The sequence below is a fragment of the Aulonocara stuartgranti genome, assembly GCF_965226115.1.
Source record: "Aulonocara stuartgranti genome assembly, chromosome: 20".
NCBI lineage: Eukaryota > Metazoa > Chordata > Actinopteri > Cichliformes > Cichlidae > Aulonocara > Aulonocara stuartgranti.
In genome coordinates this window covers 18,981,611-19,006,622 of record NC_138956.1, presented here as the reverse complement: position 1 = coordinate 19,006,622, position 25,012 = coordinate 18,981,611, and the positions used below count along the sequence as shown (strand labels likewise).

Here is a 25,012-nt window from a genome sequence, read left to right as displayed (position 1 = left end):
TAAATTAATGCATGTAAGGTGACCTAGCAAACACCGTCGTAGTTACATGCAGCTGTCTTCTTGTTTGATGGCAGATACTCCCTTCACCCTGGCCAAAAAGGCTAAAATGACCAAAGAAAAAGTGGAAAACAGTTAAACATGAGAGGTTTTTGGACAAAGTTTGTGTTTTTTCCATTGTTTAAGCACTGCTTCCAGCCAAGAGTGATACCATATATGCCCTATAGCTGCAGAAAAGGCTAACATTGTTATCTTTTTACAAAAAAAACAGCTGAACGTGAGAGGTTTTTCGACCAATTTTGTGTTCTCCATTCTTTAAGCACCGGTTTGAGCACCGTTTAAGCACCGGCACCGTTTCAAAAGTACCGGTTTTGCACCGGTATTGGATAAAACCTAAACGATACCCATCCCTACCAGCGAGGGAGGATAAGAAAGACAGACGCAACAACATTGTCATCCCCTATGTAGCCGGTGTATCAGAAAAACTCAGGAGAGTTTTCTCCAAGCATGACATCCTGGTGCATTTCAGACCCAGCAACACGCTCAGACAAAAACTGGTTCACCCGAAAGACAAAACGCCAAAACACAGACTTAACAATGATGTACAGTGCAGCGAGGAATGCCCAGACCTCTACATTGGAGAGACCAAACAGCCACTTCACAAGCGGATGGCACAACACAGAAGAACCACCTCCACAGGACAAGACTCAGCAGTCCATCTGCATCTTAACACTCTTTCGAGGATGCCAATGTTCACATTTTTGACAGAGAGGACAGATGGTTTGAAAGAGGAGTGAAAGAAGCCATCTGTGTCCACTGTGAGCGACCATCTTTGAACAGAGGCGGTGGTTTACGACTCCAACTGTCTGCCATCTATAATCCAGTTTTGAGTTCCCTCCCCAGACGCCTTAACGCCCACTCACATCCTGGGCCAGGTTTCACAATGAGCTCATCCGAAACTCTGTCTGATTGGGACCCACACCCAGTTTCACACCTTGGCTCAGGCGATTAGAGGACCATCAGGGGGTCCTTTTGTCCCTCTGTGGGGGGATACTCCCACTAGGTTTAAATCTGGGACTCCCCACCATTTGACCTTAGAACTGAAGAAGCTTCTCTGATGAGAGGTGAAACGTCTTCAAGTAACTTAAAGAAGTCCAGACGCTTTTCTTTGCAAGCTCCCTTGACCTTAGCACTTAAGCTTAGAAGTGCTTGTGTGAATGGGTGTGATTGGGTGAATGAATTAGCTGTATAAAGCGCTTTGAGTGCTCGGACAGAGTAGAAAAAGAGTAGAAAAGTAGAAAAGCGCTATGTCAGAACCAGTCCATTTACCATTTATTACAGCAAGTGAAAAACCTCAATACACACTAGTTCAGTGGCTAAGTGAAGGCAGTGATTATGACGTGGGGATATCTACACAAGTACACTTGGACTGATTAAAACAGTATATACAAAGGGTGGGGCTGATACACACACTGACAGCTGGAACTACTATGACTGGCACCTGGCGAAGAAGTAGGCAATGAAGGGCTTATAAAGTGAACTAGGAGTAGACTGTAACTATGAACAGACGCTGTAAACAGGAAGCCAAATCGCTGCCTTGGTTATGGCCTTTTTTTTCTCCCCTCTCTGGATGAGCAGTTTAAGGGTAAGGACTAGCAAAGGTGGCCCCCATCATTTATGGGGGCCACCTTTTTAAGCATACACCCGTAGCCGGGTTTCGATGGCACTGGGATGGCAAGGGGAGAGCGACAGGCTGCCACGGCAGCCTCCTCTTCCAGCCTACCTCCCTACCGGCCTTCCCTCCCACTCAGATTGACTGGCAAACGTGGCCTGTCATCGGAGGGCCGTCCCCAGTGCACTGGTGCCGGTGCCTTCGGCAGTCCATTCCAACGGTCCGCAGGCTTGCCTCTAGTGCCGATCAGGAGGTCCAGCACAACGGTTGGAGGGGGTGGTGATCCCCTCTGGGGCACCCCGGCCGCTTTGTTTACTCTAGAGCACAGGTGTCGAACTCCGGGCCTCGAAGGCCAGTGTCCTGCAGGTTTTAGATGTGTCCTTGATCCAACACAGCTGATTTAAATGGCTAAATTACTTCCAGTTCTCCAGAGGCCTGGTAATGTACTAATCATTTGATTCAGGTGTGTTAACCCAGGGTGAGATCTAAAACCTGCAGGACACCGGCCCTCGAGGCCTGGAGTTTGACACATCCTGCTCTAGATAACCTGGAGCAAATTGCTGGCCCTCCACTCATTTGAATTAGAGTGTTCAAATGAGACATTAATTTGAATGTCTGCCCTAGCAAGTGGTACTTTATGTGCCTTTAATGGTGACCACGGGTAACGGGGAATCAGGGTTCAATTCTGAAGAGGGAGCCTGAAAAACAGCTACCACATCCAAGGAAGGCAGCAGAGTGCAAATTACCCACTCCCGACTTGGGGATGTAGTGACGAAAAATAACAATACAGGACTTTTTCAAGGCCTGTAATTGGAATGAGTACACTTTAAATCCTTTAACAAGGATCCACTGGAGGGCAATCTGGTGCCAGTAGCCGCGGTAATTGCAGCTCTAATGGCGTATCTTAAAGTTTCTGCAGTTAAAAAGCTCGTAGTTGGATCTTGGGAATGAGCTGACGGTCTGCCACATCTGTCCCAGCCCCTGCCACCTCGGTGCTCTTGGTTGAGTGTCCCGTGGGGTCCGAATCGTTTACTCTGGAAAATTTAGAGTGTTCAAAGCAGGCCCGTTCAGCTGAATACCTCCGCTAGGAATAATGGAATAGGACACTATTCTATTTCTATTCTGTGGGTTTTCTCTCTGATCTGGGGTCATGATTAATGTAGCGCTGAATTAGCTCCATGGCTAACTTTAGCATTAGCGTGCAGTGGCACTTAAACTGCTATTATTGTTATCACTGTGAGCTCTCTTGGCAACTAGAAGGCTCTACACTGTACCATCATATATTCTCTGTTCAGACAGCAGTGGACAACTTTAACTGTGGTGTTGGTATTGTTCACATACACCAGCAGACCTCCTCTGTGCTTCTTACTCTTTGTTCCTGTCCTCTCTGAGCGTAGCGTGGCCGTCTAATTCAATCGCAGTGTCTGGGGTAAAAGAGTCCAGCCAAGTCTCTGTGATGATCATAACACAGTAATCCCAACGGTGTGAGGTGATCCGCAGTTGTTGTATAGTGACCGTGAATTGGTGAGGAAGAGAGTCAGAATAGTCAGTCTGTGTGAGTTAGCTCTTAGCTTAGTCCTCAGCCCCTGCTCTCTTCCCCCTCTTCTGTTTCCTGTGCCTCTGTCGCCTACGCCAGCGGTCCCCAACCTTTTTTGCCCGACAATAATTTCACGCCTTTAAGGTGTCGCGGATAAATACAACAAAATAAAAGTAGTACCTGTACCGAATAAAAGAAAATTTATTCATAACACACGTGAAAAGACCCAGGAAAACTGAGTAAACGATAAAAACGATAACAAAATAACGCTGAAAACCGATAAAACCCCTGAAAACTATACATTTCACACCTGAGCCTCAACTCTCGCGGCCCGGTACCAAATGACTCACGGACCGGTACCGGTCCGAGGCCCGGGGGTTGGGGATCGCTGGCCTACGCCACTTCAGCGGTGGTATAATGAAGATGGAGTCCGTGTTCCTCTGGATGTTAGGGGGCATTGAGTCCTGGTCTTTGTCAGCAAGGGTGAACAGTTTTCTGTGGTTTAGAACCACAAGCAGTTCAGCTTTACTGTACTGGATATGTGCTCCTGTATGTCAGAGGAAAAGTGAAATAAAAATTATATATTATAATGTTATATTAATATATACAAGTATGATTCTTCTTTTTTTTTTTTTTTTTTTTGCCTGTCCCGTTTGGTTCTTTTGCCATTAGAATTGTTGTCTAAAGGCAAAGAAAGATGCCCAACGGATTTACTTTACCAAATGGACCGTCCCAGCCTTGCCGTATTGGTCTACTTGATTCACCTTTGCTTTTATTGTTTATTTTATTTTCATTTGCTGAACACGGGACAGACTTGACTGGGGAAAAGAAAAGGGAGAAAGAAAGAGGGAAAGAAAAAGAGCGGGGAAGAGGGACAGTGATAAAGAGCAAAAACCAAAAACCAACCAAACAAACAAACAAAAAATACATATATCAATCACCTGGATCACCTGTTGAGAAGGAAAAAAGAGAAAACAAGCAAAGAAAAAGAGAGCAATACAATAAACAACATCATCGCGATGATCTATGTGAATATAACAGTAAATACTAAATATTAAATATTATTGTGCAGCACGTAAGATCGACAGCGCACAGTGTTCTTTGAGGTAGCAGCCAAAAAGGGTGTAGTTTGTTTGCAAGTATGATTCAAAAAGAATAATTAACAACACTTCTTGTAAGGCATTAAAATCAGTCAGTTCAATTCAATTCAGTTTTATCTATATAGCGCCAAATCACAACAACAGTTGCCTCAAGGCATTTTATATTGTACAGTAGATCGTATAATAGTAGATACAGAGAAAAACCCAACAATCATATGACCCCCTATGAGCAAGCACTTTGGTTCTGCTGGAGGTTTCTTCCTGTTAAAAGGGAGTTTTTCCTTCCCACTGTCGCCAGAGGGTAGCAAACATTAACAACACAACAGAGGGCAAAGGCAAGCAAGGGGCTTAAATACACAGTTGAGTAATCAGAAAATGGGAAACAGGAGGGAAACACACCTGGGAGAAATTAGGGCTAACAAGACAGAGGGAAGTAACACCGAATACACTGACATAAGTCATGGACCTTCAAAGTAAAACAGGAAACAAGAAACAATTTACAAAGACGCAGACTTGACACTGAGAGACAGACTGAAAGAATAATAATAATCAAAACAGCGCAACTAAAGAATCTGAACATAAATTATGACACCGAAAAATACCAAAATACAAGAAACTTAAAATGCTGAGTCAAAATGACCCAAAACCTTGACAAGACCCCAATTTAGACAATCGCAGGCTCCCTCCCCACTGGAGAGGTGACATTCAATGTCACAAAGTCAGTCTGGATAGCCCTTACCACCACCCGACACATAATAATGTCATGACTGGATATTATTAAAATGGGCTATGCAAACATGGCCAATAACTTTTCATTTTGATGATTCAGGATAATTTGGGCACAAAACAAATTTCATTGTTTAAAAACTTGCAGACTTCACTTTATACAGTGTAGACAATGTGGACTCTCTAAACTAAATTTGTGGGATATGATCTTTCAAGTGATGCAGACCCAAACTGTTGTTGTTTGTATTTACTTAAACAGCATGCCTGTAGAATTAGCTGGAGTCATCAGCAACAGCATAGAACAGTCGTAACACAAAGAAGACAGGAACAGATCAGTAAAGAAACAACTTTCCTGATTAATATAAATGACAATTACTAATATATTGGAAAACCAAAATACATATCACTCAGTTGATGTTTTTCTGTCCAACAGTTCCTTTTCTAGACTTGTAAGGATGCAATGTGGGGAGTGCTGGTCCCAAGCCTCAAAGACAGTAAGAAGCAAGCAGAGGGAGAAAAAACTCTAAAATTATTTAGAAGCTGATTTGATTCTTAATGGCTGTGCAACTGTTACAACTTATAACACAAAAGGTCAATGTAGACCTCATGCAACCAAATTAGACTAGCTTATATAGTACTTATTAATGTTTTTAAAAAGTCATTTAAAAACACCATCTACTACTGTGTCTAAATGTGTAGTGTTTGTTTTTCTTAAACAACCTAATTTAAATATAATCATTACATGCTTGTTAAAAGCTAACTTCAAATATATAAAGTTTCTAAGTACAATGACCAGATAAAACATATGGCAGTGTTTTTATGTAACCGCAAAATGTTTCTGACGACTCAACTGTGGAATTAAATTAATTCTTTAGAAGGACAAGCTAAATTATTTTCAACTATAAAGCCAACATAGACTTTAACCATTTAACAGGCCACTAATCTGGTTTATGGCTCTGGACTTTCACAACAAAACTTGTGTCTAAACACATTTTTTAACAAAACAAATACTATTGTTAATAATATTAATATTACTATCATTTACAATGTAATTAAAGAGAAATCTTCATTAAATATAAAAGCAGTTTACCTATGTTGCTGAAGAAAGGCTAGATTTGACATTAATAGATGCCACAGATGCACTGAAACTATCATAAAGCATTAAAAAAAAGCTACGATTAAAAGCATTAAAAAAGCTACCATTAAGCATTAAAGTTTTTTTTTAAAAAATACAGGGGTTAAGAATATACAGGTCATAAACGTTTATATGGATTAAAGAAGAGAAGCAAAAGAAGCAAAATTTGCAGCTTAGTTTTTCTTTCTTAAGACAACTCAAATAAACTGAGATAATTCGTGTTTTTTTTTAAATAAAAAACTCTTAACTTACTTAACAAATTAATAAAAACTGAGTTCAGTCTACTTAATATTTTTAATTAAACACAACATTGGATTTTACAGTGTACAAAGAAGGAATAGATCAACTAGGTATTAACTCCCTCATTTCCAAACACTCCAGACAGATGGCTGCCCCTTCCTGAGCCTAGTTCTGCCAGATGTTTATGTTTTGTCCCCTTAAAAGCAAGTGTTTCTTTCCTACTATTCCTAATTTCTTAGTTGCCGAGTGGTAGTGATTTGAGTGTTGGAGTTCTTGCTATTATTGTACTGTATTTATATCACAATACAAAATTTTACCACCTAATTTTGCCAAAGCTCTTTATTTAAAAAGCTAATAAAAAATAATAAAAGATTTTAAGTCATGGTAATGCTTTGTGTTTGTTTTACAGGTTCTTCCAAAGATGACCCTTTCCATCGTGTCTGAGATGGATTGCATCTTGGGAAACAAGCCATATAATAAATAGGAACTGAGGTCCTAGAAGTCCCTGAGATAAACTGAAAAGTTATACTCACATGTTGAAAGAGCTGGCAATAATATTAAAAAATAAATAAATCTGGAAACTGTTTTCAAAAAGATATAAGCAAGTAAAATGTTGTGCCAACTTAATCACTATTTGCACTTGTTTCCACTTAATAAAATGAACTTGAGCAGTATGGAATGCCTACTAAAATAGATACACTGTTTTGAACTAAGACACTAATACATGAAAAAAATCACCTGCAATGTAAGTTCGGGTTGATTCGTACTAAGGAACTGTTTTAAATGTCATCATCTAACTGAGCATGTAAAAAAAATTGCTTAATTTGCAAAATGGATTACATTTGTATCAAAAACATAAACTCCTTGCCTGAAAAGAAACTGAACACAATACATGTAATGACTGTTTATTGGCATGATTCCTTTGACTAGTTCCCACTCACATTTGAATTTCAATTTATTGATATTACTTGATATTACTTGATACTCATCTTAATGATATTAAGATGAGTGAGGTTTAATATGGGCCTGATGGATTTCTGACGCAATTCATAAATTGAGTTCACGCTAATTAAATATTACAGTTTTCTACTTATAGTAATTCATGTTTAATGTAGTTGTTAAGATTTTCTGTTTAATAAAACCTTTAACTTTACCAGCTTTTAAAGTCTCTTTTGTAATTACATTTAATTTGATTAATTATGAAACTTGAACTGAACCGAAATTTTACATGTGAGTTATCTTTTTTAGCCATCTTAATAGCTTGGGTGGCTGAGAGTTAGGATTAGAAAAGTAACACAATGATTCCCCCGCATGATCCACTGACAGCATACATGCCAACCCTCCCGATATTTCCGGGAGAATCCCAAATTTCAGTGTCCCTCCCAAAAATATCCCGGAGACACCATTCTCCCGAATTTCTCCTGATTTTCCACCTGAACAACAAAATTGAAAGACCATATGCCAGAATTCATAGCGCGGACCAGCCAATTCCAGTTTCCAACAATGGTGGCATCTAAGTTTTAATATTACACTTATTACTCTTTCTGAGTCGCAAAATAAACTTGTTTTCAGGCGAGAATGTAGCTATGTAAACTTCAAATATCTGAGCAGGGGAGAAGAGCAAAGTCCCGGCACATCGTTTTCAACCCCATACAGTCTTTCGCTACTCAGGTTTAACGTAATATATAAGTCACTCAGATAACTTAAAAATGTTATTGTTTGACTTTTTTCAATGTTTTATTTGTTCATGAGTACATTGGTTTCGCTGCAATTACAGTTATTAGATTAGACTTATTTATTAATCCCTCAGAAAATTAACTGATGAAAACAGCACAAAGTACCACATGTGCTGTCAGTGAAAGCTGCAGCTGTTTTATTGATAAAGTTAAAGACAAAAAGTCAAAAGGATTAATCACCCATGTAACTGTGTCACTATATGCCAGCATTAACAAGACCTGAGTATGGTGTTTCAGAGAGCTGCTGATGTCAGACCTGCAAAGCTTCCGTTTTAAACACTTGATGTACTCAGCTGCATGAAGAGCACATTTGATTTTCTCTGACACAATTAAATAAAACCTGATGAAAGTCAAAGGTCGTCACTTGTATGTCGAACTACAAACTTGTGATCTGGAATTCTTTCACAGTTTGATGATTCAGAGGTATTCATACCAGAGTAACCAGAGAGGATAATATATTTTTTAATATATAACTTTCTACAGGACTGAATATAATATCTTTATGTAACAGCCTCTGGGGAGTATCTGAGTATTTATAACATTACACAAACCAAAGGTCTCATCACAGTGTTCATGAAATGCTGGCTTTATCCATCTTCTGAGCTGGGCCTACGATGGAGCTCTAAAGATTTCTGTGTGAGGGAGCTGCTGGTGAAGATCAAGAGTCCTGCTTGATCAATGCGGTAAGCTTCAGTCTTCCTGGTGTTTCTTAAATGAAGCCTTCTAAATTATACCAGGTCCTGTGGTGCTGGCTGAGGCCATCTACATTACACCATGGCCTGTGCTGCTGCTTGAGGCGTTCTTCACAACATCAGGGGCTGGGTTTCTGTTGGTAGAGGTCATCTACAGCACAACAGGGCCTGTGCTGCTGGCTGAGGCCATCTACAAAACATCAGGGCCTGTGCTGCTAGCTAAGACCATCAACATTGCAACAGGGCCTGTGGTGCTTTCTTGGGCCATTTAAATCACAACAGGGCCTGAGCTTCTGTTGGTAGAAGCCATCTGCATCACACCAGGGCATGTGCTGTTGGCTGAGGCCATCTATACAACATCAGGGCCTGTGCTGCTGGTTGAGGCCATCTTAATTGCACCAGGAGCTGTGTTGATGACTGATGCCATAAACACCATAGCAGGGCCTGTGCTGATAGCCAAGGCCATCTAGAGCACACCAGGGTGTGTGATGCTGGCTGAGGCCATCTACATTACACCAGGGCCTGTGCTGCTATCTTAGGCCATCTAGAGCACACCAGGGCATGTGCTGCTCGCTGAGGCCATCTGCATTACACCAGGGCCTGTGCTGCTAGCTAAGACCATCAACATCACACCAGGGCCTTTGTTGCTAGGTAAGGCCATCTACATTACACTAGGGCCTGTGCTGCAGGCTGATGCCATCTACATTACACCAGGGCCTATGCTCATGGCTGAGGCCACATACATTACAGCAGGGCCGGTGATGCTAGCTAAGGCCATCAACATCATAGCAGGGCCTGTGCTGATAGCCAAGGCCATCTACATTACACCAGGGTGTGTGATGCTGGCTGAGGCCATCTACACAACATCAGGGCCTGTGATGCTTGCTTAGGTCATCTAGATTACATGAGGGCCTGTGCTGCTAGCGAAGACCATCAACATCACACCAGGGCCTGTGCTGCTCGCTGAGGCCATCTACACATCATCAGGGCCTGTGCTGCTTGCTTAGGCCATCTACATTGCATGAGGGCCTTTGATGCTAGCTAAGGCCATCAACATTGCAACAGGGACTGTGCTGCTTTCCTAGGCCCTTTACATCACACCAGGGCCTGATCTTCTGTTGGTAGAGGCAATCTGCAGCACACAATGGCATGTACTGCTGGCTGAGGCCATCGACACAACATTAGGTCCTGTGCTGAGGCCACCTACATTACATCAGGGCCTGGGCTGCTGTTGGTAGAGTGCAGCCTGTTTTGCTGCTTGATCTGCAAAATTATTTCCTTTTGTGACAATATAATTGTCTTTTTGATGTCCTGCACATGTGCAAAGTGCCAATTGTTTTGGCAAGGTGATCACTTCCAGCAAGATTTTTTTTTCTTCTCTATAGATGCAACATTACATTCTCACTTGAGGCATTTTTAGATAATTTCTAGTTTTTCAAAGAATTCACACATCTCACACATCTTACATATTTCAAACTTTGAAATTAGGGTTTTATATATATATTTTTTTTTTTTTTAAACTTTGAATTGCTCACAATTCTAAAACTGGGCATTTGTAAATCTGTCACGGAGGAGCAGGGAGGACTCGGCGCAGACTGAAATCTCAGAAAAACAGGTTTATTTACACACTCCAGGTGCACTATATACAGGTGAAGGAGAAGGGGGCCAGGGTTCCCAGGGGTGCAGAGCGGGGTCGGGAAAAGCGTCCAGAGTCTCCAAACCAAACACGAGAAATCTGCATACAGAGAACAAGGGTTAGCACGGAACTTTCACGGACAGAGCTCAAAACTGGCTGAGGCTAAAGTAGCTAAAGTATTACTGACGAGCGTTATTCAATAGTCCAGCGGCGAGGTGCTCTCAGTCACTGCCTTAAGTAGCGGGAGCAAACAAGGTGAGGAGCCACAGGTGATTGCCTACAGGTGGTGGAGGCCGGGAGCTCACAATGAGCTCCGCCCAGGCAGCGAGCAGAGAGAGAGGAGAGAGAGAAAAGACAAAACATAACATGTAGCCACACAGGGCCAGCCGAGCAGGCACGGGGACCATGACAGTACCCCCCCCCCCCCCCCCCCCCCCCCCCCTCAACGGGAGCCTCCCGGCGACCCACCAGGCTTACCCAGATACCGACGATGGAAGTCCCGGATCAACTCCTTGGCCAGGACAGCCGACCGGGGCACCCAGGATCGTTCCTCCGGCCCGTAGCCCTCCCAATCCACCAGGTACTGGAAACCCCGTCCCCGGCGCCGAGAGTCCATAATACGAGTGATGGCGTACACCTCCTGACCATCCACAAGCTGGGCGGGCGGAGGGGCCCTAAGAGGGGGGCACAGCGGGCTGGAGAGCACGGGCTTGACCTGAGAGACATGGAAGACGTTGTGTATGCGCATATTGCGCGGCAGCTTCAGGCGAACAGACACCGGGTTGACAACAGAGTCAATTTCAAAAGGCCCAAGGAAGGTGGGCGCCAGTTTCTTAGACTCAGCGCGAATAGGCACAAAGCGAGTGGACAGCCATACCTTCTGACCCGCGGCGTATGCAGGGGCAGGGGTCCAACGGCGATCAGCGAGGGCCTTGTTTCGCTCCTTAGTTCGGAGCAGGGCCGCTCTGGTAGTACGCCAGGCCCGACGGCACCTTCGGAGGTGGTGTTGCAGAGAGGGGACCGCATGCTCGCCTTCAAGAGCAGGAAACAGCGGCGGTTGGTACCCCAGAGAAGCCTCGAACGGCGACATTCCCGTGGCGGACGACGTGAGGCTGTTATGAGCGTACTCAATCCACGGTAACTGGTCGCTCCAGGTGCCTTGATTGTGGGAGACAACACAGCGAAGGGCAGCTTCCAGCTCCTGGTTGGCACGCTCCGTCTGTCCGTTGGTCTGAGGGTGAAAACCAGATGAAAGACTAACCTTTGCGCCCAGGGTCGTGCAGAACTCTTTCCAAACCCGCGAGGTGAACTGAGGGCCTCTGTCGGACACGATGTCGTCAGGGATGCCGTGCAGCCTAAACACATGTGCCGTGAGCAGTTGAGCAGTCTCCAGTGCGGTCGGGAGCTTTGTGAGGGCAACAAAATGTGCAGCCTTAGAAACACGGTCCACAATGGTTAGTATTACTGTGTTACCTGAAGAGGACGGCAGCCCCGTGACGAAGTCCAGGGCGATGTGGGACCAGGGCCGGCCAGGAGTGGGGAGAGGCTGGAGCAACCCGGACGGCGGTTGGTTGGGACGCTTGTTTTGAGCGCACGTGGGACAGGCGGTCACATAGTCTCTAGTGTCTTTTATCAGGGAGGGCCACCAGAAGTAACGTTGCAAGAAGGAGATCGTGCGATGAAGTCCAGGGTGGCAGGAAAAGCGGGCGGTGTGACCCCACTGGAGAACACGTGACCTGACGGACGTGGGAACATAAAGCCGCCCTGGTGGGCCCGTCCCTGGGTCGGGTTCGGTGACTTGCGCCTCGAGGATTTGGGATTCAATCGCCCAAGTGACTGCTCCGAACACGCAGGAGGAGGGGAGGATGGGCTCAGGGTCAGGGTCTTTCTCCGTAACGGTGAACAGCCGGGAAAGGGCGTCAGGTTTTACGTTTCGTGACCCGGGCCTGTAGGTGAGAGAAAAGTCAAACCGTGAGAAAAACAGAGCCCACCTGGCCTGCCGGGAGTTGAGACGCTTCGCTGACCGGATGTACTCCAGGTTTTTGTGGTCTGTCCATACAATAAAGGGATGCTCAGCACCCTCTAGCCAGTGCCTCCATTCCTCTAGTGAGAGTTTCACAGCCAGCAGCTCCCGGTCCCCGATGTCGTAATTCCGCTCCGCTGGTGTGAGGCGGCGAGAGAAGAAGGCACACGGGTGGAGTTTACCTTTAAAGCGCTGAGACAGGACTGCCCCAACCCCCGTCTCCGACGCATCCACCTCCACCACGAACTGTTGGTTGAGGTCAGGCTGTTGAAGGATAGGAGCGGTGGCAAACCTTTCCTTTAGGCAGGCGAACACCTCCTGGGCTGGCGGGTCCCACTGAAACGACACCTTCGGGGAAGTAAGTCTTGTGAGAGGCAATGCGATCTTACTATAATCTTTAATGAAGCGCCTGTAGAAATTGGCAAAGCCCAAAAAACGCTGGAGCTGCAGGCGATTTGGGGGCTTGGGCCAGTCTAGGACTGTTTGGACCTTTGCCGGGTCAGGCTTCAGATTACCTTGAGCGATGATGTACCCCAAGAACGCCACTGAGTCTACGTGGAAGTCACATTTCTCCGCCTTCACAAAGAGTCTGTTCTCCAACAGGCGCTGGAGAATCTGTCTCACATGGACTTCGTGCTCCTTCACAGTCTTTGAAAAAACAAGAATGTCATCAAGGTAGACAAAAGCACAGCGGTTAATAAAATCCCTGAGGACATCATTGACTAGCGCTTGGAAAACAGCAGGGGCGTTCGTCAGACCGAAGGGCATTACCAAATACTCAAAATGACCAAGATGTGTATTGAATGCCGTCTTCCACTCGTCTCCCTTTCGAATCCTCACTAGGTGGTAAGCGTTTCTCAGATCGAGTTTGGTGAACACTGTAGCCCCTTGAAGTAGTTCAAAGGCAGAGGAGAGAAGGGGCAGCGGGTATTTGTTTTTGATCGTGATTCTGTTGAGGCCACGATAGTCTATACACGGCCGGAGGGTTTTTTTCTTTCTTGCTGACAAAAAAACCCCCCGCACCCACAGGAGAAGAAGAGGACCGCATAATGCCCGCGGCCAGCGAGTCGGTGATGTATTTCTCCATTGTCTCTCTCTCAGGTTGGGTGAGACTATACAAGCGGCCAGAGGGAAGTGGCGCCCCCGGGAGGAGGTCAATGGCACAGTCGTAGGGCCTGTGGGGGGGAGCATTTTTGCTTTGTCCTTGCTGAATACTGCTGCCAGGTCGTGATAGACAAAGGGAACAGCAGACAAATCGCACTCCTCTGTGGGCTCAACTGTGGTTAGCCGAGTGACTGGGGGGGGTGGCAGTTTTAAGACAGTTCATGTGGCATTCCACACTCCACCCCGTAACACGCTCTTTCTTCCAGTCTATCTGGGGGTTATGTTGCACCAACCAGGGGTAACCTAACACAAGTGGTGCAAACGGTGTCTTGAACACGAAGAAGCTAATCCTTTCAGTATGGTTACCGGAGAGTGTGAGAGACAAGGGTTCAGTAATATGAGTGATGTCTGGCAAACGTTGGCCTGATAAAGCAGACACACGGAGCGGATTAGGCAAAGCTGTGGTAGCAACGTTCAGCTTTGTGGCTAGTGAGATATCAATGAAGCTCTGCTCAGCACCAGAGTCTATTAATGCAGAAAGAGGGTGAATCGCTGTCTGTATCATGAGCTTTGCGGGCAATGTTAAACGTGGATGGGAGTGTTTACCAGACAGGTCGCCCACCAGTACCCTCTCCATTACTGGTGGGCGCGCTCTTTTGCCAGAGCCAGGCAGGTGGAGATAAAGTGACCCTTACGGCCGCAATACAGGCACTCACCAGCAGAGAACCGACGCTGACGTTCCGCGGGTGAAAGGCGGGAGCGTCCTATCTGCATCGGCTGCTCTCCTTCCTCGCCCCCGCTGTACTCACGGGCTCCTCGTGACTTGGGGGAAGGGTCTCTTGTTGCCCGCGGCTCCCGCGGTGCGTGCCTCCGCACGCTCCGGCGCGCCTCCGCACGCTCCGGCGCGCACGCAGCCGATCATCCACCTGAATACACAGCGACATAACAGCCTCCAGAGATTGAGGGAGTTCACGCATCATTAATTCGTCCTTTAGGTCGTCGTTGATGTTGTTTAGTAACGTGGTCCTTAATGCCTCCTGCCCCCACTTTGTTTGCGCTGCCAGGGTCCAAAAATCAACAGAATAATCAGCCATGCTGCGCTTACCTTGTTTAAGGTTGAGTAAGCGGTGACCGGCGGCTTCTGTGCTGGAGCCCTTATCAAACACAGCCTTAAACTTGGAAAGGAAGTCAGCATACGTAATTACAGGGTTTGCTTGAAGTTGAGCCTGCGCCCAGGTCAAAGCACGGTCACGTAACAGCTGAACGAAATAGGCGATCTTGACCTCATCGCTAGAAAAGACATGTGGCAATTGGCGAAAATGCATAGCGCACTGCATCAAAAACTCCTCAGGAGCTCCCTCTGCAGGAGGGGGAGATACAGGAGAGGTGGAGGAAGATCTCAGCCTGGGTGTTTATTGTCTTATGTAGTCTGGAAGATGAGTGGATGGTGGGGTGGGTGCAGTTTTCTCTGTGGTGGGGTTGGGTGGACTGTCCCGGGCTCTGTGGGGCCGGGCGGCGCTGCTGCACTGGGCCCGGTCTGGATGGGCCTGGGCCCCCTTTCCCTGGCGGGTCGCGGAGTATGGGGGTGCCTACTGGGGTCAGCGGGGGAGCTGGCCCCAGGGAGGGGTCACTTGCCCCTCCCTCCCTTCCCTCCCCATCTCCAGCTGCCTCCCTCTTCCCGCTCCACCACAACCACCCACACATGCAGGGCCTTGGAGTAGGGGTATGTCACCAGGGTGCAGAGGAGGCTACCCCCCCCCCCCCCCCCCTGTCCCCTTCTGGCTGCCTCTGCCTCAATTTTATCCCACAACTTAGACATTCACATTACTCACACTCTCATTACACATACATATAGGATCTTGGGGGTGGGCACGATACACGGAGTCCAAAGTACCATCAGGGTGTACACCCCACCCCTGGCATCGTTGCCCACCTCTCAATTTTAAATACACGTAGACATTGAGGGCTAGCAGGAGGGACCATGCGCTTACCTGCTGCTCTCTGGCAGGTAGCTCCAAGCCCTCCTGGGTTTTAAATGCACCTTAGAACACACATGCATCAACATTACAATGAGCGGGTGGAGGGAGGTTTGGAGTCTTCTCTCACCCCCATTCTCTGCGACCTGCTGGAGCAGGGGGGCTAGGACTAGGAGGAGGAGTTGGCCGTCCGACTGCGGTCTGGAGTGTGGAGCCTTCCTGCTGCTGCGGAGTCGGGGCGGTCTGCCTCCCCCCACCGCAGGGAAAAGGGAAACACCACCTGGGTCTGGGTGCAGTTCCCCCCTCTAGGGGCGGGGGCACCTAGACCCGGTTTGTAGAGTACGCTTGGGGAGTGTGATCGTGTGTACAACGTCTCTTTATGTCTGTCTCCACGTTGGGTGAGTGTGGAGTAAGTGCATATGAGAGCATGAGGGTGGGAATGGATGTTTGTATCTGTGTGTGCCTGTATGTCTGTGTCTATATGTCAGGTTGGGTGTCAGGCGCCACCTCTCTGGGGACATCTCAGGCCCTCCAAGGTTTGGAGGCCTATCTCCCCCTACCACCACTTCCCCTGCCAGTGGCGGACCCCCTCAGACATCGGTGCGTTGGTGGTTCTTTGTGTCCGGGGATGGGCGTCCAGGTACACACCGGCTCACTCCTTGGCGGCCGCTTATCGGGGCCTGGAGCCTGGGGCTCGCTCGGGCCACTTCGGAGGTGGGGTGCCCCCGGCCTCTCGGCCTGGGGCTCGGTCACTCAGGCGCAGCTGGCTGCCGGCGGAGCTCACGGGCGCGTCACTGCAACTCCCCCTGGCTTCTGCTCCGCGGCTGCTGAGTGAGCCCTCATCTGGGACTCTCCTCAGCTCTTTCCGGGACAGTGGCGCAGCTGCCCCTCTGTTGGTCTTCCTTGGTCTCTTGTGTTCTGGGGGCCTCTGGATGTCTGGAGTTTTGATCTCCTCCACACCTGCTTCACGCCCTGGAGGACGGGGCTGTGGCCCCCCCACACCCTCTAGCAGATTATTACATGAAGGAACCTTTTAAAAAACAAAAAACAAGCGCGTCCATGCTCACAGGTGTACACACGGGTGATCACACCCACAAACTACACCCTTTTTGGCTCCTACCTCAAAGCACACTGTGTTCTGTTGATCTTATGTCCTGCACAATAATGTTTAACATTTAGTATTTACTGTCATATTCCCATATATCATTGTGATGTTGTTTATTCTATTACTCTTGTTCTCTTCTGCTTGCTTTCTTTTTTCTTTCTCAGCAGGTGATCCAGGTGATTGATATATGCATTTTTTTTCTCTGCCCGTTCTGTTGGTTTTTGTCTTTTGCCCTTCTCCCCCGTCCCTCTTCTCAGCTGTTTCTCTTTCCCTCTTTCTTTCTCCCCTTCTTTCCCCCAGTCAAGTCTGTCCCGTATTCAGTAAGTGAAAATAAAATAAACAATAAAAGGTGAATCAAATGGACCATTACGGCAAGGCTGGGATGGTCAATTTGGTAAAGTAAATCCGTTGGGCATCTTTCTTTGCCTTTAGACAACAATTCTGATGGCAAAAGAGCCAAACGGGACAGGCCAAAAAAAAAAAAAAACCCGCGCACTTCCCCAGCTCCCCCGTGAATGCCTCAGGTGTGGGCAACAGCTTATCCAAAGACACAGAGGAGAGAGGTGGTGCAGCAGCGCTTGCAGCAAAGCCTGATGTTACCTGAGGAGATGAGGCAGAGGCTGGGCGCTCCGGGGGGCTCGCCTCGGGGGGGCTCGCCTCTAGTGGTGTTCGTTGGGCGACGGCCAGAGCCAAGGCGGCCACCTCTCCACTGAGCCGGACTAACATCTGCTCGTGCCGGTGTAGTAGCTCCTCCAAGGTAATCGGAGCTGGGGCCGAGGAAGCAGAGTCCGCTGAGTCCATGGTTGGCTGGACTATTCTGTCACGGAGGAGCAGGGAGGACTCGGCGCAGACTGAAATCTCAGAAAAACAGGTTTATTTACACACTCCAGGTGCACTATATACAGGTGAAGGAGAAGGGGGCCAGGGTTCCCAGGGGTGCAGAGCGGGGTCGGGAAAAGCGTCCAGAGTCTCCAAACCAAACACGAGAAATCTGCATACAGAGAACAAGGGTTAGCACGGAACTTTCACGGACAGAGCTCAAAACTGGCTGAGGCTAAAGTAGAACTGACGAGCGTTATTCAATAGTCCAGCGGCGAGGTGCTCTCAGTCACTGCCTTAAGTAGCGGGAGCAAACAAGGTGAGGAGCCACAGGTGATTGCCTACAGGTGGTGGAGGCCGGGAGCTCACAATGAGCTCCGCCCAGGCAGCGAGCAGAGAGAGAGGAGAGAGAGAAAAGACAAAACATAACATGTAGCCACACAGGGCCAGCCGAGCAGGCACGGGGACCATGACAAAATCATATGCCTAATCACTATGTGTCACTGTGATCCATAAGTATGGTCACAAATTTGTTTCCAAATCAACAAAATAAAATAATCAAACAAAACAGAAAACATACATGAGTCAGGACCCAAAAAGAAAAATGCTGCTACTGAAACAGAGCAGACGTGTGAGGGAAAACTGAGCTCACAGACAGCTGCATGTGTTGGCTTTTATGCAGCTTCTGCTCTAAAAACAAATAAATAAAAAGTAAAAGAAAATGTGTAACATGCTCATCAACTTAGCGGTGTCCACATGGTAAATGGTAAATGGCCTGTATTTGTATAGCGCTTTTCTAGTCCCTAAGGACCCCAAAGCGCTTTACATATCCAGTCATCCACCCATTCACACACACATTCACACACTGGTGATGGCAAGCTATTTAATTCAGCTTCACAATCCTGTAACTTTAGCTGTTGTCAACAGGGTTTGGCTTATTAGTTGTTACTATAGATGTGCTCTATATCTCAGTAATATTTTATCCAGGGTAAATGACAGGTTTTCAAGCATGTCAAGTGCCTCTATGCACCTAATTAGTTTAGATATTTCCTTTATTTTCTTCATCTCCTATGTCATTATACTGAGTTTGAGCAAGCCTTAAGCTTGATGCAGACTACTTCATAACAATTGTCCATCTCACATCATAACTGACTAGGTTACTTCTTATTATTATCATCTTTTTCTTTCTATATAATAACATTAGTATATTACAATATTTTATTAGTGTATATCACTATACTACTACTGAGCCAATTTAATAGTTAGGATCATCTTACTCAGCAGACAGATAACTTAGAATTCATCCAATCTGTACAAATTTGCTTCTTCTCTGAACAGGTTTGTGTCTACTTTTTAGACTGGTCTTCTGTTTGCCTCATCTCAGATCCAACGTTCGGTCACTTTCATTCTCTCTGTTGCATGTCGAACCAAGCAATTTATTATTATATATTTTATATTTTATTTTGTGTCCATCAAGGGTTTCGGGTGATCTGCAGCTTCACCTTTAGAATCAGAATCAGAAACTTTATTGTCATTGTCACGAGAACAACGAAATGAAGAATGGTCCCCGATCATTGCATCATCCCTAGCAATATCAAAATATAAATAAAACAATAAAATTCAATAAATAATATAGATAGAATACTTAAAATACTAATAAGATGTAACAGTAAAACATTCACATGCAGTGGGGCAAAAAAGTATTTAGTCAGCCACCGATTGTGCAAGTTCCCCCACCTAAAATGATGACAGAGGTCAGTAATTTGCACCAGAGGTACACTTCAACTGTGAGAGACAGAATGTGAAAGAAAAATCCATGAATCCACATGGTAGGATTTGTAAAGAATTTATTCGTAAATTAGGGTGGAAAATAAGTATTTGGTCACCTCAAACATGGAAAATCTCTGGCTCTCACAGACCTGCTAGCGCTACACTACATTTGGGCTGAAAACAGAGCTTTGCTATTGCAATGGAGTCCCCTCCAAAATCATTTGGAAACTCACGTGCAGCAAGTCCACGTTAGCAAACCTTTACCGGGCAAAACCCTGCCTGTACTCTTTTCTTAGTAGCACTTGCGACATTAACTGACGTGTGAACATATATATGTAGACGGGCTTTACAAGAAAAATGACTTCTTCAGACGTTACAGGTCTGTTTGGCAACATTTAACTGCCATTTGTGTTCCTGCTGCAACATAGCTTCAGAGCAGGAGTATTTTTCTCACATTAACAACCATCTAAAATGTAACGAGACTGTGCATTGCATGTTTGAGGGTTGTTCTTTCAAAACAAATATCTATGGTACATTCAAGTCTCATCGAAATAGGAAACACAATCCTTATACCTTAAAGTTGGTCATCAATTCTCTCAAAAGAAGAGGGAACAGTAATGTGCATCCCAATCAAGTCAAGAAACCCAGGAGAGCGGAGGTGAATTTCTGCCCTGATTATCCAGCTGGAGAAACCCGAAAGAGTCAGGAAGAAGAAAGGTTGGTGCTGCTTTCAGAGTTCAAGAAGAAGAACAATGATGAAACCATCAAAGCAAAAATGGCCCAAACCTTTCCTCACCGGAGGCAAGAAATTCTTCAGGACATGCCCTTCGTAGCTGACTTTAAAAGCCGATGGCCAGCTCTTTTTTCTCCACGTGAGGTAACTGAATCAGTTGATCTGCAAATGCACTCCACATGCAATATTTTAAACCCATCACGCTAAACATTTGTTTATTTTACAGATAAATGCTGAATTCCAGCGCATCACTACGGTCCCGCTAACATCCACATTTATGGCACAGCTGGACAACAACACAACCAAACTGACCAAAGTCTTCAGAAACAAGGGAGGAACATCTGGATGCAAGATCACAGAAATCATGGCTGCAATTGATGAGGTTTGGAATTAATTTTTTTGAATGCTTCATTCCCTCTTTTAATACATATGATTTTGTTGTCTCCTTCTATTGTAAGGTAAAGTTTAATGTTGGTATTATGGGATTGTTTATTCTTTGTCCTTTTCATGATAGTGTTGTCACAGTAATAAAGTTTTAAGTTGATTTGGATACTTCATAAAAAAAATTGCCAGAATTAAAAGCTGTTTTTACAGGACCGTAGCGTTTCCAAAACGGGATTTGCCGCGGCTCCCTGGGGAGAATTTTGGCATTTATAGTAGAAAAGCTGAAGCTAGAATAAACTGCCATCAGTTGAAAGTCCGTGTTGCTCAGCGACAGCCCCAAAACATCACTGCTCTCGAGAAGATCTGCATGGAGGAATGGGCCAAAATACCAGCTACTGTGTGTGCAAACCTGGTAAAGACCTATAGTAAACGTTTGACCTCTGTTATTGCCAACAAAGGTTATGTTACAAAGTATTGAGTTGTATTTTTGTTGTTGACCAAATACTTATTTTCCACCCTGATTTACGAATAAATTCTCTACAAATCCTACCATGTGGATTCATGGATTTTTTTTTCACATTCTGTCTCTCACAGTTGAAGTGTACCTCTGTTGCAAATTACTGACCTCTGTCATCATTTTAGGTGGGGGAACTTGCACAATCGGTGGCTGACTAAATACTTTTTTGCCCCACTGTACATTCCCACACACATGCTTCAGGCCGTGCATAGATTAACACAAGAGTGGCGTGATGGACATTTTTTTGTAGTATTCAGATGTGTTATTGCAGTTGGATAACAGCTGTGTTTGAGTCTATTAGTCCTTGCTCTGATTGCCCTGTACCGTCTGCCTGAGGGCAACAGTTCGAACAGGGAGTGGCCAGGATGTGGCCAGGATGTGAGGTGTCTTTTATGATGTTTTGGGCCTTTTTAAAACAGTGGGCATTGTGTAGAACTTCCAGTGTGGGGAGAGGGCAGCCAGTGATCTTTTGGGTTAATGTTAATGATCCCTTGGAGTGCTTTCCTCTGAGCCCCTGTGCAGCTAGTGTACCAAATACATATGCAGTAAGTTAGAACACTCTCAATGGTGGCTCTGTAGAAGGACACCAGCAGTTTCTGTGTGATGTTATTCCTCCTGAGAATTCTCAGGAAGTACAGTCTCTGTTGGGCCTTTTTCAGCAGCTCGGAGGTGTTCACACTCCAGGAAAGGTTCTCCTCTATATTGACTCCCAGGAAGCGGAAGCTTGCCACCCTTTCTACACAGTCCCCATTTATGAATAGTGGTTGGATCTCTGCCTTTTTCCTTCTGAAATCTATTATGAGTTCTTTGGTTTTTGAAGTGTTGAGGAGGAGGTTATTGGCCTTACACCATGACGTCAGCTGCTCCACCTCGTCTCTGTACGTAGACTCGTCTCCCTTGGAAATGAGCCCCACCACTGTGGTGTCATCTGCAAATTTCACAAAGATGTTGCTGTGGTGGCGAGGAGTGCAGTCGTGTGTGTAGAGAGAGTAGAGCAGTGGACTGAGCACACAGCCCTGGGGTGAGCCAGTGCTGAGACTCAGGGCTGAGGATGTGTGATGGCCAACTCTGACTCTCTGTCTACGGCCCGAGAGGAAGCTGTTGATCCACATGCAGGTGCTGTATGGAAGCCCCAGGTCTTGTAGCTTGGCCACCAGTTTGTGTGGAAGGATGGTGTTAAAAGCTGAGCAGTAATCCACGAAGAGCATCCGCACATAGCTACCATGCTCTTCCAGGTGAGTTAATGCAGCATGGAGTGCTGTGGCTACAGCGTCTTCCGTGGACCGGTTTGCTCTGTAAGCAAACTGGTGTGGATCCAGGCTGCGGGGCAGGGCTGCTGTGATGTGTCTGCGGACCAGCTTCTCAAAGCATTTCATTACAACTGGGGTGAGTGCCACCGGTCTGTAGTCATTCAGGCCGGTGATGTGGGGCTTCTTAGGCAAGGGGACTATGGTGGAGGACTTCAGGCAGAGTGGGACAGTCGCCTGTGCGAGGGATTTGTTGAAGATCCTGGTGAAGATCCCAGCCAGCTGTTCTGCACAATCCCTCAATATTCGACCTGGCACACCATCAGGACCCGCCGCCTTCCTCGGGTTAACAGCCTGCAGCATGCGCCTCACCTCGTGCTCTTCCAGGGTGAGGGTGGTGCTGCTATGGGTGGCGTGTTCCTGCTGTGGCTCCAATACCTCCGGTACCCTGGTCTCAAAGCGGGCGAAGAAGATATTCAGCTCTTTTTATTTATTTTATACATTCTGGGCATGAACGTCTTGCCAACTATGTTTCATTGTTAATATAAGTTTACAGGTTGTTATCCTTCCTATTATTAGTTTCAATACATTAAAAATAAGTTCTAATGTAATTTTGTGTTTATTTATTTTATTTTTGTACTTCTTATATTTATATCTATTCATTGGGGTCTGTTTCCAACCTTTTTAAACTACTTTGATCTCTAGTTTTCACTTAATGGGTTTCTCCATCTATTTGCACTAATTTGTCCGGCGCCTGGACATTTTTTCTCTAGCCACTGCTTGTCAGCAGTGAGTTTTGTTGATTTATTACCCTTTTTTTTCTTTCTCTATTTTTTTTTTAATTAGCTCATAGATATATTTACGTTTACACACACACACACACACACCCGTGGTGCTTTCTCTGGCACGAGGAATGGGAGAGGCTATTAACACAGCCTTCTACTTTCAAGCTAATCTTGAAAGCGGTGTTAATTTTATGTGATGAAGCACAACCTTCTTCCCGTTCCACCAGTACTTGAGCAACCAACGGTAAACAATTTGGTGGAGTAGTTCAGCCTTCTTAATGTGCTGTAAAATCAACTTACTCCACCAACAAAACAGTAAAACAAAAGATCATACGCGTAATGAGTATTATTCTGGGCAACTCTGTGTCTTTCTACATTTATTTGCTCCGAGCCCTTTTTCAGGCGAGCCACGTAATACTTGCTCCAAGCCCTTTTTCAGGCGAGCCACGTAACCTTCTACCAGTCCTTTTTCAGACGAGAATGTTACTAACAGGTGAGCTACATAACCTCTACCAGTCCTTTTTCAGACGAGAATGTTACTAACCTGTCGTATTTTGACGTGAAACTATTTTATGTACAGACCACAGGTTGCCTCAGTCGTTTTTCGCAAAATGTGGGTGAGTGTTAAATATTCACCTGAGTTATTGTGTGGTTGTTTTGGTTTCCTCCCTCAACCCCCGAAGTCGTGGAGCTCTTATAAAAACGCTGGCCAGAACCCGAATTTCACGTCTCTGGACTTTTTTCCTCTGCCTGGAGAGGAGTTGTTGACAGCGTGGGCTTCTCACGACGTCAGGACTTGATGAAGGTTTCCTATTGGAGCATGAAAAAAAATATCAATGTCCCTCCGGCTCGAAGGACCAATTAAATGTTAGAGATTCTTTTATCAAGCACTCAGATGTAATGAAATAACACTCAGACACTTCAGCAGTTTAACGTGCACGGGTGAAACCTCAAAAGAGATTCACACCGTGGAGCAGCTTTCTGCCTTTATTTATACATGCAGGAAGCATACAAAAAAGGAAATATCATGGTTATCTTGTCAAGCAAGCAGGTGGGATTTCTCAAGAACTTTGTATTCTCTACAAGGTTGTTTCTTGCTCTTGGGTGGCGGTTTCCTGCTGCTGACAATTAATGTGAAGGCAAACAGTTTCCGTTACAGAGTAGAGAGCCAGCAATTGAAATATGCAGCTGGTTGAGTACAAGAATATGCAGCTGTTTGAGTACTAGACAGAAATATAAACACTCTTAGCTGATTATTATATGAATAATAAAACCTTTAAAAACAAAAATCCTCTGACAACAAGGGACAGTGCTTCCTGTGAGGCCATCTTAACGACACCAGGGCCTGTGCTGTTGGCTGAGGCCATCCACATTTCAAAAGGGCCAGTGGTGTTGGCTAAGGCAATTCACATTACACCAAGGTCTGAGGTGCTGACCAATACCATCCACATTTCACCAAGGCCAGTGTTGTTGGCTGATGCCATCCACAATACACAAGGGCTTGTGCTACTGACTGCGGCCAGCTAAATTTCACCAGGTCGTGTGTTGCTGTCTGAGGCCAACTACATTTCACCAGGGCCTGTGTTGCTGGCTGAGGCCAACTACAATACACAAGGGCCTCTGCTAGTTGCTGATGCATCCACATTCCACCACGGCCAGTGCTCCCTGTGAGGCCACACCAGGGCCTGTGCTACTGGCTGATTCCATTCACAATACACAAGTGGCTTTGCTACTTGCTTATGCCATTATCACCATACCAGGGCCTGTGGTGCTGGTTGAGGCCATCCACATTACACCAGGGCCTGTGATACTGGCTTATACCATCCACATTACACCAGGACCATTGCTTCCTGTGAGGCCAGCTAAATTTCACCAGGGCCTATGCTGTTGGCTGAGGCCATTTACATTTCACCAGAGCCTTCGTTGCTGGCTGATGCCATCCACATCACACTAGGGCCTGTGCTACTGACTGAGGCCAGCTAAATTTCACCAGGTCGTGTTGCTGTCTGAGGCCATCCACATTACACCAAGGTCTCTGGTGCTGGCCATTACCATCCACATTTCGCCAGGGCCTGTGC

General features: G+C 46.0%; 2 protein-coding genes and 2 long non-coding RNA genes across 5 annotated transcripts in view; 2 read left to right on the top strand and 2 right to left on the bottom strand.

The window, feature by feature from the left end:
- The window catches only part of LOC309696401 (voltage-gated potassium channel subunit beta-2-like), a 248,267-nt gene extending 240,764 nt beyond the window's left edge, over window positions 1–7,503 (top strand). For both annotated transcript variants that reach the window (XM_082517619.1, XM_082517618.1), the window contains one exon: window positions 6,817–7,503. In XM_082517619.1, coding sequence (XP_082373745.1) covers window positions 6,817–6,891 — 75 coding nt within the window. In that variant the 3' untranslated portion in view covers window positions 6,892–7,503. The remainder of the gene's footprint in view (window positions 1–6,816) is intronic.
- The window catches only part of LOC309696408 (uncharacterized protein), a 596,714-nt gene that overhangs the window by 33,812 nt on the left and 537,890 nt on the right, over window positions 1–25,012 (top strand). The gene's annotated exons all lie outside the window — the stretch shown is intronic.
- Window positions 10,437–10,888, bottom strand: LOC309696413. Its single transcript, XR_014273480.1, has 2 exons — window positions 10,659–10,888; window positions 10,437–10,570 (listed from the first exon to the last, which is right to left on the bottom strand). It is a non-coding gene; the product is annotated as an uncharacterized lncRNA (long non-coding RNA).
- On the bottom strand, window positions 17,537–20,976 carry LOC309696410. Its single transcript, XR_014273476.1, has 2 exons — window positions 17,750–20,976; window positions 17,537–17,670 (listed from the first exon to the last, which is right to left on the bottom strand). It is a non-coding gene; the product is annotated as an uncharacterized lncRNA (long non-coding RNA).